The sequence below is a fragment of the Hordeum vulgare genome, chromosome 5H (genome assembly GCF_904849725.1).
Source record: "Hordeum vulgare subsp. vulgare chromosome 5H, MorexV3_pseudomolecules_assembly, whole genome shotgun sequence".
In the NCBI taxonomy this organism is placed as follows: Eukaryota; Viridiplantae; Streptophyta; class Magnoliopsida; order Poales; family Poaceae; genus Hordeum; species Hordeum vulgare.
In genome coordinates this window covers 582,583,571-582,603,846 of record NC_058522.1, presented here as the reverse complement: position 1 = coordinate 582,603,846, position 20,276 = coordinate 582,583,571, and the positions used below count along the sequence as shown (strand labels likewise).

General features: G+C 47.6%; 1 protein-coding gene across 1 annotated transcript; it reads left to right on the top strand.

Annotated features, from left to right (window-relative positions):
- The first annotated feature begins 11,479 nt into the window (after positions 1-11,479).
- LOC123395185 (probable ADP-ribosylation factor GTPase-activating protein AGD9) lies at positions 11,480-15,235 on the top strand. Its single transcript, XM_045090124.1, has 7 exons — positions 11,480-11,755; positions 11,873-11,991; positions 12,799-13,258; positions 13,416-13,679; positions 14,397-14,519; positions 14,635-14,736; positions 14,895-15,235. Exons 1-7 carry the CDS (start codon positions 11,687-11,689, stop codon positions 14,997-14,999), a joined length of 1,242 nt encoding a protein of 413 aa, XP_044946059.1. The 5' UTR covers positions 11,480-11,686; the 3' UTR covers positions 15,000-15,235.
- Positions 15,236-20,276: the final 5,041 nt, after the last annotated feature.

The following is a 20,276-nucleotide window of genomic DNA, read 5'->3' as shown; positions in this document are numbered from 1 at the left end:
AAGCGCTCGTGGAGAAACCACAGAGAAGAGGCGGCAAGATACGGTTGTGCGGGGTGCCACCGCGGGCGCTGCTCGAACCGAGAGGAAGAGAGGCCGTCGGGCTCCCCCTCGGTGGCGCTGGCAGCGCGCAATGGAGGGCTCTCGGCCGCCACGGCCAGCGGCCACCCAAGCGGCGGGAGAAGCCATCAGGCACCGAGAGGAGAAAGGAGACGGGAGAGGCAGAAGCGCAACGGCACAGGGGGGGAATGAGGTAGGGTTTCACAGTAGAGAGAGGCTGGGGCTCGTTTTGTTCAGGCGAGAACGACGTGTTGGAATTATGCCCTAGAGGCAATAATAAATATAGTTATTATTATAATTCCTGTATCAAGATAATCGTTTATTATCCATGCTATAATTGTGTTGAATGAAGACTCATTTACATGTGTGGATACATAGATAAAACACTGTCCCTATGTGACAGCCCGATGCCGACGCTCCAGAAGATTCCCCCCTTTATTCCGTTTCCGTCGTGTGTTTAGTTTTATTCGTTGCATCGTCATGTAGTTTGCATCGTCGCATCATGCATGACATCATGTCATCTGGGTTTTGTCGGTGTTGCTTGTTGCTCCGTGTTGTTAGGTGTTAATGCTTTGTCAGTGTGACGTCGTTTGTTGGCGCGATGAGACGCGTGCGTGAGAGCCACCGCTAAACCCTTTTGCACCGAGGACCTAAAACATTTACACCCCTCCTCTCCTCTTTTATTTGTTTTGCGGTTGCTAGGATTTTCCGTTTTAAAACCTCTATTTTTAAAGGGTGCGTCTTCTTCTTTTCAATAAAAGTCCTTTTATTAAATGTGGGGGAAACCATTGGATTTTCTTTATTTTCCCCTTTTGTTTAATTTAAATCCGTTTCATTTTCTTTTCCTCTTTAAAGAGCTTTATTTCAATATTTAAATAAAAGAGGTTGTATTTTGTTCTCCTGTCAAAAGGAGTTCGATTTTAATCTTTTGTAAAAGGGTTTTATTTTAATTCTTAAAAAAAAGGTTTAATTTTTATTTCTTTCGAAAATGCCCAAAACTATTTCTTATAGTGGGGGTATGTTTTTAAGTAGTTAAAAGACATTTTTCTTTATTTTAGTTTTTCTGTTAAAACCTTTTCTTGTGAGTTTATTTTTTTTTCTTTTAAAAAAGGAAAAAATCGGGTTTTAAAAAAAAAGAACATCAGGGGGAGGACCCAGGCCAAGGCCCAGCCGGCCAAGGCCCAGGCCTCCCCTCGCCAGCCTTCCCTAGCCCCTGCGTGTCCTCCCTCTCCTCCCGATTCCCCTTCCTCCCTCGTTCCCTCTCCCTCGTGCCCGAGCGCCGTCACATCCTCCCCCCTCGCGCACGCCCTCGCCTACAGCGCCCCTCCTGCCGCCGCCTGGCCTCGCTGGCCTCCCCGCGTGCCCGTGCTCGCGATGCAACCCCAAGGCGCCCGAGCCGCCGCAGCAGCGTTGCCGCGCCGTCCTGCCGGCGCCGCCCTGCCGTGCCCGTGCGCCGCCTCTTCCTCGACCGCTGGAGGCCCCGCCTCGCCGGCCTCCTCCTCCCGAGCCGCGCCTCCCCGTCGCCGTGCCGCTCCCCGTCGCCGCCTCGCCCCAGCCTCGCAGCACCCCGCCTCCAGCCGCCATGGCCTCGCCTCCCCGCGTCCCTGCGTCGTCGGCCACAGCCCTGCCGCCTGCTATCGCTGTTCTGGCAGGGGCCGATGGTTCCCCCTCGCCTCAGCGCCTCCTCCCTTCTTCCTGCTCCTCCTGCCGTGCTGATGCCGCTGCTTGTCCCTGTCGCTGTGTTGTTGCTATTGTGTGCTGCTGCTCGCCCCGCCGCTGTAGCTGCTTGCTGTGTTTTGCTGCCCTGCTGCTGCCCAAACTGTTGTGCGTGCTGCCCTATTGCGTGTAGTTGCAGCGTTGCTTGCTACTGTGGCTATGCCCGCTTGCTTGCCTTGCCAATTGTTGCTGCCGTGTAGCTGCGTTGGTGGCTGATGGCTAAGTTTGTCGCTGCCTGTGCTTGCCTAGTTACTGGTTGCTGCTTGGGTGCTTTGCTGCTGTCTGTAGCTGCTGCATGCATGCCGCTTTGCTAGCTTGCTTTGCTGCGCTTTGCTGCTAGCCGTTGATGTAGTTTTGCTGCTTGCCTTGCTAGTTAGGCTAGGTGCTGCTAGCTTGCTGTGGCAAGTTGCTGCTGTTAGATGGTGGCATGTTGCCGTTGTGTCGCCGTTGCCTGCTTGTCGTAGTGTGCCGATGATTGTTGCTGCCGCCGGTGTTGCTGTGGTGTCGTTGCTTTCCATCGCCGAAGTTCGCAGCACCATCCCCTCCTTCATGGAACCGACATGAACGGCGAGTACCACGATGTCCGCGACGACCCCCGGAACAAGTTCGACTACCGTCGCCGAAGACCATGAACCGTCGTCGAAGGCCGTGAACCACGACACCGAGCGAACGACTACCGTCGACGAGATGGTGTACCACTACTTCAACTACCGGCGCGTGTACGACTACTTCCACGACGACCACGACTTCCACGACGACCGTTGGTCCGCTATGACCCGATCCGCTCCGTTATGCACGCTTCAAAGGTATACCGAGGGGACATGTCATGTACCGTGTGCTAGTGATGAACGAATGTATGTGTTGAACAAGTTGAATGAATGTATGCACCGGTTGTTTGCCCGTGCACGTTGTCTTCCTTTTCGTCGTGCCCTCGACACATGGGAACCCGGTAGTCGGGATCACCCCACCTTTATTTACCGTTCCCGCACGCGCTCCCTATTCGTTGTCACCGATACCCCGTTGAGTTATCGGGATAGGGACGTTGCCGTGGCATCGTTTCCGATTTGCCGCCATGGTTTCCTCTCGCTCGCCGTGGAGACACCTTGCTTCTTTCCCTTCTTGGCGTGGTGTGATGACTTGCATGCATGACGCATTCATGCATATATATCGTGTGTTGTATGTTCCTTGTGCCGTAGCTCCGATCTTAGTTCCGCAAGTTAAACTGTCTAGGATGTCACGTAGGATCATGGCTTCACCCTTGCCATGTTAACAACAATTTAATATTGTCGTGTAAATAATCGGGAGTGAATTAAATCATTAATCGTGGAGTTTCGTCGATATGCGACCCGTTGCATATCGAGCTTCACTTAACGTGTAGAGTTGGCGTGAGATGAATTGCCATGCCATCCCCTGCATTTTGATCTGATCATGCATCATATTAGGGTGTGCATCATGTCTTGCATTTGCCGTGGTGAATATCTGTGATGATGGTTGTTTTCGGTTTGCTCCGTCTCGATAGAGTTTCACAAGCGTGTCGGAATGTGAGGACCCGTTCGACTACATCGGTTCGTCTGCTTCACGGAGTCGTTTTTCTTCTCAGCGGGATCTCAGGCAAGATGATCGTTTCCCCAGATACCATTACTATCATTGCCATGCTAGTTTTATCGCTTCTATCGATTATGTCTCGTTGCCTACCACATGTTAAATATCAGCCTCTCAACAATGCCATGAAACCTTCAACCTGTTCGACCTAGCAAACCACTGATTGGCTATGTTACTGCTTGCTTAACCCTCTTGATAGCGTTGCTAGTTGCAGGTGAAGTTGCTTCCATGTGAAAGCATGGGTTCCTTGTTATATCACCATATTTAATGTTATTTAATTTAATGGACCTATATACTTGGTAAAGGGTGGAAGGCTCGGCCTTTCTAGCCTGGTGTTTTGTTCCACCTTTGCCCCCTTAGTTTCCGGCTACCGGTGTTATGTTCCATAAATGAGCGCTCCTAACACGATCGGGGTTGTTATGGGGACCCCCTTGATAATTCGTTTTAGATTAAAGCTGGTCTGGCAGGGCCCAACTTTGGTACTGCATTTGTCTAATAACTAATGAACTGCATAGGGAGTAATTAACCCGAGGAAATTTAATCAACCCCCGGGCCAATGCTCCTCATGAGTGTTGGTCCCACCTGAGCAATGTCCGGCGCCCCTCTGGTCACCCGGAGGTTTAGCGATCCCGATGTCTAGCTCATCCGCCGTGTCCTGAGAACGAGGTACGCGACTCCTATCGGGATCGTCGACATGTCGGGCGGCCTTGCTGGATTAGTTTTACCTTTTACGAAATATCTTGTGCATCGGGATTCCGGTGATGCTTTGGGTAATCTCAGAGTTGAGGTTTTCCACTAGGGAATCCGACGAGATCGCGAGCTTCGTGATTGAGGATTTCTATGCGGCTTGTGGTAATTTGTGATGGACTAGTTGGAGCACCCCTGCAAGGTTAAATCTTTTCGGAAAGCCGTGCCCGCGGTTATGTGGCAACGTGGAAGCTTTGTTTAACACTGGTTCTAGATAACTTGAAGTTAACTTAATTAAAACTTGCCAACTGTGTGCGTAACCATGACTGTCTCTTTCGTGAGTTCCTTCTCCGATCGAGGACACGGTGGGGTAATGTTTGACGTAGGTTGGTGTTCAGGATCATTCATTTGATCATCAGTAGTTCACGTCCGTTATGTGTAGATCTTCCCCCTCTTATTTTTCTTGTACTCGTAAGTTAGCCACCAAATATGTGCGTAGCCGCTGCTGCAACCTCACCACATAACCATACCTCACCCATTAAGCTCTGCTAGTCTTGATACCTTTGGAAATGAGATTGCTGAGTCCCCTGTGGCTCACAGTTTACTACAACACCAGTTGCAGGTACAGGTAAAGGTTACTTGACGCGAGCGCGTTGATCGTTCATTTGGAGTTGCTTCTTATTCTTCTTCTTCTTCTTCTTCATCGATCTAGGATGGGTTCCAGGCCGGCAGCCTGAGACAGCAAGGATGGACGTTGTTCTTCTTTTGTCGTTTGTTTTCGTCTATAGTCGGACCCTGCTCTTACTCTAATGATTATGTAATGTACTGATGTGACTCTGATGTAGCTTGTGGCGAGTGTAAGCCAACTCTGTATAAATATCTCTTCTTTTCAGTACATGTACTTGTAACGATATCCATTCTTGCGATACGACGAGATGCGCTTCTATCCCTGACGAGGCCTTCGTGCCAAATTGAGGATAGGGTCGCATCTTGGGCGTGACACCCTAGCAAGCCTCTAGTTGCCTAGCCAGTTGATCAAAGATAGTCAGTGTCTTCTGATTATGAACAAGGTGTTGTTGCTTGATAACTGGATCACGTCATTAGGAGAATCACGTGATGGACCAGACCCAAACTAATAGACGTAGCATGTTGATCGTGTCATTTTGTTGCTACTGTTTTCTGCGTGTCAAGTATTTATTCCTATGACCATAAGATCATATAACTCACTAACACCGGAGGAATACTTTGTGTGTATCAAACGTCGCAACGTAACTGGGTGACTATAAAGATGCTCTACAGGTATCTCCGAAGGTGTTCGTTGAGTTAGTATGGATCGAGACTGGGATTTGTCACTCCGTGTGACGGAGAGGTATCTCGGGGCCCACTCGGTAATACAACATCACACACAAGCCCTGCAAGCAATGTGACTTAGTGTAAGTTGCAGGATCTTGTATTACGGAACGAGTAAAGAGACTTGCCGGTAAACGAGATTGAAATAGGTATACGGATACCGACGATCGAATCTCGGGCAAGTAACATACCGAAGGACAAAGGGAATGACATACGGGATTATATGAATCCTTGGCACTGAGGTTCAAACGATAAGATCTTCGTAGAATATGTAGGATCCAATATGGGCATCCAGGTCCCGCTATTGGATATTGACCGAGGAGTCTCTCGGGTCATGTCTACATAGTTCTCGAACCCGCAGGGTCTGCACACTTAAGGTTCGACGTTGTTTTATGCGTATTTGAGTTATATGGTTGGTTACCGAATGTTGTTCGGAGTCCCGTATGAGATCACGGACGTCACGTGGGTTTCCGGAATGGTCCGGAAACGAAGATTGATATATAGGATGACCTCATTTGATTACCGGAAGGTTTTCGGAGTTACCGGGAATGTACCGGGAATGACGAATGGGTTCCGGGAGTTCACCGGGAGGGGGGGGGCAACCCACCCCGGGGAAGCCCATAGGCCTTGGGGTGGCGCACCAACCCTTAGTGGGCTGGTGGGACAGCCCAAGAAGGCCCTATGCGCCATAGGAAGAAAATCAAAGAGAAAAGAAAAAAAAGGAGGAGGTGGGAAAGGGAAGAAGGACTCCACCTTCCAAACCAAGTTGGATTCGGTTTGGAAGGGGAGACCTTCCCCCCTTTGGCTCGGCCGACCCCCTTGGGGCTCCTTGAGCCCAAAGGCAAGGCCCCCCCCTCTCCCACCTATATATACGGAGGTTTTAGGGCTGATTTGAGACAACTTTTCCACGGCAGCCCGACCACATACCTCCACGGTTTTTCCTCTAGATCGCGTTTCTGTGGAGCTCGGGCGGAGCCCTGCTGAGACAAGGTCATCACCAACCTCTGGAGCGCCGTCACGCTGCCGGATAACTCTTCTACCTCTCCGTCTCTCTTGCTGGATCAAGAAGGTTGAGATCATCGTCGAGCTGTACGTGTGCTGAACGCGGAGGTGCCGTCCGTTCGGCACTAGATCGTGGGACTGATCGCGGGACGGTTCGCGGGGCAGACCGAGGGACGTGAGGACGTTCCACTACATCAACCGCGTTCACTAACGCTTCTGCTGTACGGTCTACAAGGGTACGTAGATCACACATCCCCTCTCGTAGATGGACATCACCATGATAGGTCTTCGTGCGCGTAGGAAATTTTTTGTTTCCCATGCGATGTTCCCCAACACGATGGGAAATCGTCGGATTAGATCCGACGGCCTCAGATAAAACCCTAATTCTCCCCAGGCCACTTGGGCCAAAACAAGGCCGAGAGAAAGATAGGCGGGCCGAGGTTGTCCTCAGGCCAGCGGGAGGGAGACCGTGCCAGGCCGAAGGGAGCCAGGGCGGCTCGGGCCTCTCAGTCCGACCGGCCCAGGCCGGGCCTTTTCAGGCCAGGGAGGCCACAGGTCGTAGGCCTAGTAAGGCTACTGTTGCGGCTATTTTATGTTTTAAAGGACCTTTTATTTCTGTCCTTTTTTATGACAGATTTAAAATAGTTTTTTCTAGGCATTTTTTCCTACGAAAATATGTTTAGAAAATAGCAAAGAAAAATGTTCGAAGTTTCTGTAAAAGCAATGTTGATTTTTCTGAAAAGAAAAATAAATGGTTCTGAGATATTTTCAGAAAAAGAAAAGTTCATGAATTTTTAATTATGACAGAACTTTTTTCTGTAATAGTAACATGATTTTTCTGAAAAGAAAAATAAAAGATTCTGAAAATAAAAGAAAGATTTTCAGAAAGAGAAAAGTTCATGGATTTTATAAAAGGGATTATAAAGTTCATGAATTTTTAATTACAACAGAATATTTTTTTGTAAAGGTGCATGAATTTTTATATTCACGTTTTTCCGCTGCAAAGTAAAAGTTTAATCCTCCAATTAAATTGGAACCAATGGAAAAATTTAATTGGAAGAACTGTTCTTGGCAATGCTTTTTCCGAATGGGTGAAATAAGATTCAAACAGTTTCCGCTATGACAAAGAAAAATGTTTGTTTTAAAGTTAAAATATGGTATTGTTGTTTTCTGACCAACGTTGATGATAACAATACTGTGATTGTATGAGTCATATGCATTATTTCCATTTCTGCCCAACGGTGATATGGAATTAATGCAGAAGAATGATGTTTCATTCTAATTCTACCACAACGGTGATTTAGAATATACAAAAGGGTTTTAAAAGGTTTAATATGCATAATTTTAACCAGACCAACATATGATTATTTTTTATGCTCATTATTGTCTGTTTATTTGCTAAGCTCTCCGAGACTAAAAGTTTTCTTTTCATGCTTTCATTCCTGAAAGCGAATGATTGGGTACTAGTGACCCGAAAGATGAAAAAGAAAGGTCATAACTTGAGGGAATATATTCTCTCTAAAGAATGGCCTCAGAAGAAAAGAACTCTTGGATATTAATTCAAGAAAAGAAAAGAGATAGATCATTGAGAGTCTTGGTTGACGAAAGTCTTTCATGTACTCTCTATGAAGAACTCTCCTTTTTCAGTCAACATGATTGAAATGAAACAAGCAACATGCATGTTTAATTTGACCAACGTCGGATCAAACATGTATGTCAAATATAATTCAGATTTATTTCTGAATATGCAGTCAAAAGAGCCAATTATGGCATTTATGTCCCTTACAGGGAATTACCCGCATGGCGGGAAAAGTCTGGGAAAAATGTCTGCGTAACCGGGTAAAGTTGACATTGTATCATGTCAACAATCCGTGTATGGCGGGAGAAATTTTGGCAAAGGCCTTATCCTGTATGACAGGAGGAAGTTATGATGACTCATGTGCGGTTAATGTGTCCCACTATGGGAGAAAAGTATGGAGTAGCTATTAAGCTTTCCTAGTATCGACCGTACACCTTATGTGTAACGGTTATTAAGCAATCACTAAATCCAGAAAGGATAAAAGTAACAGACGAACCTAAAGACAAGAATGATATGCAAGTGTGACTTGCAAAAGTGACAATTATAAAGAACTATGTTGAGTTTCTGAAATGAAATGAGGAAAAAGTACTCCCATACTAGTTAACTTATAACTTCATTTTACATGAAGTGATAAGATGAATGAGCTAGATAATCGAAGTTTCCTCATTTCACAAGAGCTATGAATGGGTTTCGAAATTGTGGCAGAAAAGTTCTTGCCACATTTCGAGGGGGAGAAAGAGACATGAAATACATTGTAGTGTATTTCATGACTCCTCTGTACTTTAGATGATGTGATGCACATTATGCATCTAAAGTGATCCATTAATGAAGAATGTGATTGTCAAGAGGAGTATGACAGTCATTATAATATCGTCATTATGATATCCCTAAAGTAAAGAAACAATTGTATTTCCGGATCTTTTATAGTTCCGAAAGCAGACTAAGGAATACAACAATGGTGCTTAAAGTATCATAAAGAAGAAAGTTTAAAGATACGGTCGGCGCGGGTTAGGCGCGTGCGAGGATGGCGGATGGTGGGGCTCGCGTGACCAGATCTGATGACTGTTGCGCGACCGACGCGAGCCCTTGGGCCGGCGCGCGCCGACGGCTAGCACTGCCCAAAAAGAAAAGAGTGTGATTGACCGTGTTTGCGTGTCCTCGTATAACCTCAATCAAAGGAAAGAAAAGCCAGCACCAGCTGGAAGCATGTAGCGTATGTCCCGACTTGACCTGTTGATTAGCGAGGTGAGCGCCATATCCATGCAGGTATATATCACTCGAGGGCCACATACAAATGGCCACCAAAACCTAACTAACCATGTGTGGCATAACATAATTATGGATTCGTAATCCAATGCGCGCGAGACAGCTTAGCATGATAACCTGACATGATTGACGTTAGGTTTGAGATCTCCCATTCTCTCTCTTTGTATATATAGCACCACAAGGCGCCATCCAAGTCACCTTTGATGCTTTGAAATAATGATTTTTTTTAAAGGAAAACATATTTTCTTCGTCTAACCACCTACATTTGTTGTATGATGGGTTGTCTCCGTTTTGAGTCCCAAATAATTGATTCAACTTGAGCAACAACCCTCATCCCTCGTCCCCAACTCTTTTTTTTAGTAAATAGTGATCATAATTAAGGTTTATGGTCTGTGTCTTGTAGAATTATGGTTTGTGTCTTGTAGAATTATGGTTTGTGTCTTGTAGAATTATCACTCGCGGCAAGGTGATCCCGCCGCTCCGGCTGCTGCCACTCCATGCACGCCCGACCATTGCCCATGGCGCTTGGACGAAGCGGGCTTAACGCGTCTGCGATCGCTAGCCAGGAGTGTCTGCCCTTGCGATTAGTCGCCGTGGCGAATGGCGGTCATGCCTTTGCCCTGCTCTTTGTCGAGGCCGGTGGCTGCCCTTCCCCGTTGTATACAGATGGGAGAGGGAAAAAAGGTGAAGGCAGCGCAAGTGTGTGTGTGTGTGTGAGAGAGAGAGCAGATTCAACATGTGGAGTGGAGGCCGTCGTCACGCCAACGGTTTGATGATGATGTAGGAAGGAAACATACACTGCTAGCTACCTTGTCTAGACCTGAAAATGTACTGTAAGTCCAAGATCGTACCGGTAAGCCAGAAAAAGAAGGTTGGTTAATTGTGACTATGAAAAAGGAAAAGTAGCACAGCATAAAAAAAGCAAGGAAACGTGGAGCCTAACACGTTACCGAAAATTAGTATTTTAAGGAACTAAAATTAGTTACCAGGCCTAACATGAGCGTACGCGTACAGTTACATCAACAAAGTGTAGTGGAGGTGAAACCAACCACCAAGCGGGGAACGGAAGCTTTCTTCATCCGTAACCCTGGACCGCTAGCGGAGCCGACCGGACAGATAATTCGACTGTGATTACATTAGATTAGATGGTTTTAAGGCCGGATGATACGGCGGTGGGCACGGGATGGAGCCGTCAACATACCCCTCCAAGTAGCGGCTTCGGAGAAGAGGCAGCACCTGAACCCGCCATGACAAGTAATTGTTCGGCGTGAGCTTCATCGGAAGGAGGTGCCAGAAGTAAAACGGCGATGGTGCCGCAACATGATCCGCATGAGCCTGTGTCGGTGGCGCGTAGATACCCATCGATGGATCCATCTCCGGGTGTGGGGCGATCGCCAGAGGTGCGCCATAGCCAGACACAGCACCAGGGTACGACGACGGGTAGGCGCCAGGAGCAGCTAGGGCACCACCAGTAGTTGTGACCGGGTCCCCAGATGACGTGGGAGACGCAAACGTGTAGGGCAGTGCGCCATAGGGAGGCGCCGACCAGGCAGACCGCGGCGGTGGCATGACACCATAGGCCGATGCAGGGGCGCCATACCACGAAGCACCGTAGGCCGACGCCGAGACGCCATACGGGTGCAGAGCGCCGTAGATCGATGAAGGGACGTCGCCATATGCGGGCGCATGACCACGGTAGGGCGGCGGTGCAGCGTCGTTGGTCGAGGAAGACGGGCTGCCAGAGGAGACCGGCGGAGGCATATTGCCCTGCCCACCCGATCCGATCTGTGAACCCGGAGGGGCTCCACCGGGGGAACGAGCATGCCACCAGGCCGCAGCTAGGGGCCGAGAGGCAAGGAAGGGCGATGAGGGGCGCAGGCAGAGGCCGGCGCATGGACCGGCGCAGCGATGGCGCCGGCTGTGGGAGCCGGCACGACAGCGACGGCCGGGGCAGCGGAAGACGTCGTAACCCTAATATGATATCATGTTAAATATGTGTTTTGTGAAACTGTTCGACACCCTAAACGGGGTGTGGCTATTTCACTATACAGAGGTATCAAAGGGTATAATATAAGGTGTATAGAAACTCTACATATACAATCTAACAGTTGTTATATCACTTGTATCGCGGGTGTAATTAACTCTTAAAAGAAAAGAAAGAAAGGCTTCAAAGGCCTCAACCTCAACCTGAAGCTGAACTGGCCGCCGACCGACAGAGGAGAGGAGCACCAACCTCAACCGCTGGTGCTGGTGCTGGACTGGACACCTCCTTTCTTCACCTCGCCGTCAAGCCCAGGTCTCCCTCTCCGTGCTGGACTAGTAGTATATACCCAACTCACGCGCTCTCCTCCTTGCCCCCCAACTTGCCTAACCAAACCTCCACCCCTACCAGCCCCAAGCCAGATCTCCACCCATCGCGCCGGAGCCATGGCGTTCGACGCCTTCACCGACAAGACCGCCGTCTTCCGCCGCCTCAAGGCCAAGCCCGAGAACAAGGTACCCCTCCCTAGGCTTCCTCTTTCCGCCTGCGTAACTACCGGTTAGCTCAGCATCCAGATCTGCGAGCCGCCGCCTCAGTACAGATCTGATCCATATGTGCTATGGCTATGGCAGATGTGCTTCGACTGCAACGCCAAGAACCCCACCTGGGCCTCCGTCACCTACGGCATCTTCCTCTGCCTCGACTGCTCCGCCTTCCACCGCAGCCTCGGAGTACACATCACATTCGTCAGGTACAACTTGCTTCCCTCCACATCTTACCGCTACTGGATCTCATCGATACATGCCCCGCACCATGATCAATTCTATTCCAATGCTCGATTCATTCACCACCAAGCATGCATCCTCCCTCCCTGCTTGCTCGACCTAAAACTAATCTCTTTGCTGCGTTCGTGTGATCCAATCCCAATGCCCGACATCCACCCACCTCACATATGAATGGATTAAACCTGGGCGGCAGAGAGCCAAACACACACCGATGCCCATCTCGTTTGCCAGGAAAAACAAAAAAAACTAAGGCTAAGATGGAGTTGAGAGCGGGCTTGCTTCTTCTTGGTACAACAACCAACCTCTAATAGTCCACAAGTGGCACATTGGTCTCCTAACATATACATATCGTGCATTCCTAAGCCAATCAACAGTGTGAGCTTTGCCTATTTTTCAAAGTTGAAGCAATGTTAAGTTTGTCCTTTGTGCTATATGCTACCTGTCTTGGGTCACAGAAAAGAGTGCGAGGGTCATCCTACGTTTTCTCTACATTCTTGAGAAGAAACTCCATGGATCCATTGCATGGTGATATGGTCTGCTGCTGATGCATTACTCCTTGCAAGCACCACCGCTACCTGCTGACGCGTTACTCATTTTGTTCTCTATGTTTTGTCAATTTGCTGTGCCAAGAGTAAACCTTTTTCTCGTGATTACCAAGTTCCAGGATAACTGCTTTCTGTACTATTTGCCTTTTGTGCCTGCCATCAGTTTCATGTTGTTTCCCCTCTCTCTTACACAAAACACAAACTGTACATTATATTTCGTATATGTAGGTCAACGAACCTGGACTCATGGACTCCGGATCAGCTAAAGATGATGGCTTTTGGAGGCAACAATCGTGCACATGCCTTCTTTAAACAGCATGGGTGGACAGAGGGCAGTGGCAAAGTCGATTCAAAGTACACATCAAGGGCTGCTGAATTATACAGGCAGATACTGCAAAAGGAAGTTGCTAAGAGCTCCACCGTCAACGTCTTGCCATCATCCCCTGTTGCAGCGTCTCAACCAGCTAACCCGTCCGACGACTTCCCTGATTTCAAGCTTGCTGATGTACCAGAAGAGAATGCCAACGGGAAGCATGAACATGTCGTCACCAATCCACCAAAAGAGCCTGCCCAGGCACCAAAAGTCCCGACACACCCCACTTATGTCAGTTCTGTAAAGAAGCCCCTTGGTGCAAAGAAGCTTGGTGCCAAGACTGGAGGACTTGGTGTAAAAAAGCTCACTACAAAGGTATTTTACTGCAGATCAATTGGGCTATTCTTGTTTCTAAATTTAGATATATGCATGTCTGTGGGTCTGGAGTTCTAAAAATAGCGTACTGCCACTCTTCTATTTGTTGTGCAAACCAAGGACTGACTTTTGCACAATTTTTCACTTTGTACGACAGTCAAATGAAAGCCTGTATGATCAGAAACCTGAAGAGCCGAAACCTGTTTTACCAACAATGACGACTACTTCAGCTGCAAAAAGTGGCCCATCCTCGCATTCACGTTTTCAGTATGTGGAAAATGAGACATCAACTGAGTCAAAAACTGGAGGAGGCAACAAGACTGGCCATGTAGCAGCACCAAAAACCTCAGACTTCTTTCACGAGTATGGAATGGATAATGGCTTCCAAAGGAAAACAAACGCAGCTGCCTCAAAGACTCAGGTAAAAGCTGGGGTGATGCTAGTATTATGATAGTAAGAGTAATCAATCAAAGCATGCAGTATTGCACTTGATTTCTGTTGTTCTTATAGCTTCCCTTGTTTTGAGTTGTGTGCATCTGCATGTTTCTTATGTGTTTTTTTTATCAGATGTCCCCGAAGGGACTTCTTATGTGCTTTTAGTAGGGCACTTTTTTCCTCTGAATTATTTTGTTGTCTGGTCTGTTGTTTCTTCAAGTTATGGAATCTCTTCTTAGGTTCAGGTTACTCTGCGGTCTGCAAACATGCTAGCATGTCCTTTGTTTCACAAATGGTCTTTGTATTATTTCACCGAATGATCTATTTATTCATTCCACGCATGCTTGACTTTTTCACGCACTTGCTGCTTTTACATAGCTTTTCCAACACCCAAGTGCAAACTTTTTTATTTATTCTGGCTGCTTCTTTAACACACAACAAGCAGCATCTTACGTTTCTATTCAAAGCTGCTGCTTAATAATTTAGTCGTTTCCCTATATTTTCTTCTCAAAATCTTTGCCAACTGTGTATGGATAAAGCAAAATATGTCAAAAGCAAAAACAGAGGGTACAATTTCCCCATGACTATATATTTTGCCACTTCATGTTTTTAACATAAACAATTGTTGTTGCAAGTAGGTTTGCTTTAGGATCTAGTTATACTACTATCCATTTTTGACTCTGACTAGTACAATACCTTGCAGATAGAGGAAACTGATGAAGCAAGGAAGAAATTTTCGAATGCGAAAGCAATTTCATCATCACAATATTTTGGGAACACAGACAGAGAACAAAAGGAGGCTCAGTTATCTCTACAGAAATTTTCGGTATGCACTTGATCTCACTTTAAGCTACTCGTGTTTTGAGTGTGCATGCTCCAGAATCATAAAAAGGAGGCTCAGTGCCATTTCTTCGTATGTTCTATGTGTTGCCTTACTACAGGGTTCATCATCCATATCAAGCGCTGATCTGTTTGGCCGTGATACAAATGATTCTGATCTGGACGCAAGTGCTGCAGATCTCATCAACAGAATATCTTTCCAGGTAAATCCTTTTTACAGTTTCACCATGGTTTTCCATTCCTTGCATATTTAGCCCTGCTTTCCAATCCGGTATACTTTAGACAATCATACTATTGTAGTACTCAACCAAACCTGGAAAAACTGACGGACATCTCTAATTTTGTGTAAATCTTTCTGCAGGCTTCTCAGGATTTATCATCTCTCAAGAACATGGCCGGAGAAACCGGAAAGAAGCTGACATCTTTTGCCTCGAATTTCATCACCGACCTCGACAGAATTCTGTGAGGTGTTGATTGGCTGAAATTGTGGGTGTTTCTCTGCACGCGGAAGTACTGCTCCGAATCGCAGGGCATCTCCGAGTGACTCAAGCATTTCTTGCACAGCTATGTAGAGAATATTAGGGGGTTGTTACTACTATCATGAATGTGTATCATTCACATTGATCGAAATCTTGTTACAATGAAAATATTTTTGCTATTCATTTCATGACAATAGACAAAACACATATGATTTTGTACTTATTCCAGCTTGATGTGCCGTGAAGAAGTTTTTATTGTGGTGTTGCTGCTTTCTTTTACTCGCTGTGCTGTGCTAGTCAAGTTCCTGATAATCATTATCAATAAAGTTACTGTCAATGTCTTCAAGTCAAACTTTGATCAAATTTATAGAAAAAATTATCAGCTTCTACAATAGCAAATCAATATTAAATTCATCATTGGATGTATTTATAGAACATATATATTTTTATTGTAAATGTTGACATTGTATTTGCAAACTTAATTTGACTTGGAACAAATTTAATATGCGAAGTTTATTAAAATAGTGGAATGTGTACTTCTGGAAAATGAAATAGAAAAATGATAGATGAATTAGTACCATCTGTCTAAAGAAATGATTATGAGAAAGCTGACTTAGATTTTGCGGCTGAGCTTTGTCAAAGCATCGCCATCAGTGCAATGAACAAGGTCATGCATGATTTCCTAAAAAAAACTGGGCGTGCATGATGACATGGACTCCACGCAAGACTGTCAATATAATTTAGGTTTATCAACATTTTAATTCCTTGCATGTTCTCTTCACTTTCTTTATGATACTTTTTTGTTCTCAATGTTGGATGATACTGTACTTTTTGTGGTCTCGATGTTGGATTATACTGTACTTTTTTGTGGTCTCGATGTGGAGGCAACATGTGTGATTGGTAACTGTTTGGGTTGGAATGGTCGGAGTGGTTGATAGCAACAGAGGCTGATCATTGAGCCAGAATCTTGCACAAGATAGATTTTGGACTGTTAGATAGATTGGCCAAGCGTGGGTGGTCTTTGCCCTCTTTGCAAGAGGGTGCAAAAAACAAGTGCTGCTACACTAGAAGGCCATGGTCTTTGGTCATTGACAAATACCCTATTCTCGGGCCACTTGTTTGACTCGGTTGAGGTTTGGTGAGCAAGTATTTGTGGCAATGGCACGCCATTCATGCAACGCTAACCGGTGGTGGGTCCTACATGGACGCCTGCCACTGCTTGTTACCGTAATGCGGGCTAGTTTGGAATAGTATAGCAATGGTGAGCAATATTTTTTACTCGTCACTACTAAAAGGATTACAGTGGTGGTCTCTTGTTTTTACCTGCCATTGCTATTTTGAAAATGTTTCAGTGGAGGGTGCCAGGCAACGCCTACGACTCATTAGAGGCCACCTATAAGCCTTTTCCCAGTAGTGGAGGAAAGCATGCGGCAGAGGGTGGCGACCAAGAGAAGAGGGCGGCTGCCAAGGAGAGGTTGGCGGTGGGCAAGGAAAAAAGGTTGAACTAGAGGAGAGAAAGGTGGCAGCCGATGAGCTCAAGGTAGTGGAGGAGAAGACATTCAAGTTTATGTTCATGGACACAAGTGGCCTCGACCCCAAAGCAAAGGCGTATGTCAAGTTTTGTTGCGCTGAGATGATCATGATGAACAAATGCTCATGAGAAACATTATGGGAAGAGTAATGGGAGGTGCCTTCGGCGGTGGAATGGGAGGTTCCATGGGCGGTGGAATAGGTGGCTACATGAACATGATGGGAGGTGCCATGGGTGGTGCCTTTGGAGGCAATATGGGTTGTGCCTTTGGTGGCAACGTGGATGGTGGCTTCAGTGGCAATATGGGTGGCATGAGAGGTAGCTTTGGTGGCATGCATGGGTGGAATGGGAGGTGGCTTCGGTGGAAACAAAAGTGGCATGGGAGGTGCTTCCGATGGCAACATGAGTGGCGTGGGAGGTGGCTTCGGTGGCAATATGGGTGGCATAAGAGGTAGCTTCGGTGGCAACATGGGTGGAATGGGAGATGGCTTCGGTGGAAACGAGAGTGGCATGGGAGGTGCTTCCGATGTCAACATGAGTGGTGTGGGAGGTGGCTTCGATGGCAACACGAGTGGCATCGGGGACGCTTCCGGTGGAGGTGGCGGCATCGATGCATCAACGCATGAAAACATCAACAAAGAAGCCATTGATGATGATGATGCCAATGTCCACAATGTGGCAAGTGACAACGGAGAGGAGGACAGTTGAGATGCTATGTTGGATGTTATCTTGTGTATTGTAAATTGTTGGACCAAGAACTTTGATTAATATGATGCTCTTTTGTTTGTTGGATTATGTACTATGTTTGTTATGGAAGTGGAGTTCATGTTAATTTAGAAATATTGTTCATTCATACGTCTTTATGATGATTTTTTTTCGACATAGTGTGCTTGTACACTGGCTGGAGTGCGGGTGTAGGCTGTTGCGTGGCCGTCGTCCGTTTTACATCTTGATATATGCATCATCTATTGGAGCAATAGTTTTACATTATCAAATATACATCATCTGTTGGTGTTCGGACTTTTTTGGTGATATAAATTATACATCATCCATGTTTACATCTCTAAATATACATCTTCTATTAGAGATGCTCTAATGACTTTTCTTGATCCTCAGCACTGCTTCTGTCTCTTCTGTAATCCTACTTTCATCTCCCAAATCCCCCTTCATGTATCATGTGAGAACCACATTTGTCGCCACGATAACACAACAAATAAATGGTACTTAGGATGAAGCAGGGTATCACACAAGTCATGCAGGTTATCAATAAATATAGATTGTTTGATACACACAAACAACTAATGGAACTCTTATAAGTGTATCGATCAATCAATCTGACACAGTACACATTCGTGCAATGATAGCCATTTCAGAATTTGCGGCTGAGCTTTATGAAAGCATTGCCATCACTGCAATGAACATGCATGACCAAAATGGACTCCGCGCAAGATTGGCACTAGTGTATGTGGTGTCATCTTGCCCGCTCGTGGCAGCATGGCGGGCCACCACTCCCGTTGATAATCGTAGTCGTCGATGGAGGATGTTGGATTCAAGGGCATCGTGTCGTTGCAACGATGGATGGGCTCCTCTGACAAGGACATCAAATGCAATAGGAGGCCCACCTGGTGAATTATTTCTATGGCTTCGGACCACCTTTGGATGCTGCCGACGGGCACGACACTCACGTGACGACCAACATGCAATGGGCTCGCCAGCGGCAACTCGTCCGTCATGGCTGCGCAGGCGCACGTTGCCGTCGACAGGGCATGTGGCGAAAGGGGCTGCCCTGACGAATCGTTGATGTTGCAGCTAAGGGTGTAAGTGGGCTGCAAGGATGGCGGACATCCTTGCCTAGTGGCATGAATGGGCAGTGGCTCACCCTGCGGCCAGAGTACGAACCTCGTCGGGTTCGGATTTTTGATGCTCATCCAGGGTGGGATTCTCCTATAAAGCTAAGTCCGAGATGCTAGTGCCCATGGATCTCATTTTTTTAAGGGTGTAAGTGGGACTGGTTGCGGTCGTCCCGCAGTCCCGTAATCCTGCGTGCGAACGATATGTGGGCTACGCGGCTGACTGTGATGCGGGATGTGCGGGTTAAGCAGGAGCCGTCACCCCACATATTTTCTTGTTTTGTCTCGCTAATACACATGGTTAGTCGTCGTTCTCATCGGCCGGCCAGCGCCAACCACACCTCACTGTTCTCTTCGTCCACTACCACGACCCATCCCGCAAGCTTGTTCGCGAGCAGCTTTAGCAGCTTCATTCGGGCGGTCTTCGAGCCGTGGCCTGAGTTGCGCGTTCGTGGGTACACCAACGCCGGGCTGCAGAGGTGCAACAACAATGGCAGCGTGCGCAACTCGTTTAGCAGCAATAGCGCCGGTCTGGGCAGTTCGCAGCACTGCTTCGTCAAGGCAACGGCAACGGCCACGGCAGCGGCAAGCGGCAACAAGAAAAACACGGCATGTTGCGGTTATACCTGACCACACTGCGCAGCTGGAGCGAAACCACGTCATGCGTGCTGGAGCGGAACCGCAAAGAACGCCAACAACGTTATATTGCAGTTATAACTGATCACAGTGCGCAACGCCAATGGCCTGCGCGGCACCACCGGGCTGGCAGCCAACGGGTTGCGGTCGTCCCGCAGTCCCGTAATCCTGCATGCAACGATATGTGGGCTACGCGGCTGACTGTGATGCGGGATGTGCGGGTTAAGCGGGAGCCGTCACCCCACATATTTTCTTGTTTTGTCTCGCTAATACACATGGTTAGTCGTCGTTCTCATCGGCCGGCGAGCGCCACCCACACCTCACTGTTCTCTTCGTCCACTACCACGACCCATCCCGCGAGCTTGTTCGCGAGCAGCTTTAACAGCTTCATTCGGGCGGTTTCCGAGCCGTGGCCTGAGCTGCGCGTTTGTGGGTACACCAACGCCGGGCTGCAGAGGTGCAACAACAATGAATGGCAGCGTGCGCAGCTCGTTCAGCAGCAATAGCGCCGGTCTGGGCAGTTCGCGGCGCTGCTTCATCAAGGCAACGACAACGGCCACGGCAGCGGCAAGCGGCAACAAGAAAAACACGGCATGTTGCGGTTATTCCTGACCACACTGCACAGCTGGAGCGGAACCACGTCATGCGTGCTGGAGCGGAATCGTAGAGAACGTCAACAATGGTATATTGCGGTTATACCTGATCACAGTGCGCAACGCCAATAGCCGGCGCGACACCACCGGGCTGGCAGCCAACGGCGGCCGGCATCTGCGGTCGCAATCGTTCGTGAGGAGCATGCTCCGACTGTACTGAGGCGTGACATCTCATTTTATCTCACCAGTTGCTCGGCACTCCGGTCGAGTTGTTTGTTTTCAGCAGAGGCAGGAAGTGAGAAGTGAAACTCACGCAGACTGTATTCTACTCCCTCTGTCCTAAAATAAGTGTTATTAGTCTACTACAAAATTTATATTAATTTAATGTTAAATTTGCGGCATTTATTTTAGGATAGAGGAGTAAATTTTAACGCACAAGTACACCACCGGAGGTACTAATACAAACTGGAACGTTTATGCGGGCACATTGTGGGTTCCCGCGGACAGCCCGCAAGTGACTGCATAATTATGTGATTATCCGTAGGAGCAACTAGTTAGCGAAGGCTTCATCGGAAGCCTCCCAGCGATCGCTCCCACACGTCGTCACTTGGCGCGTTCCAAGTCGTCGCCACGTGTCGCGTTCTGAGCGTTTCC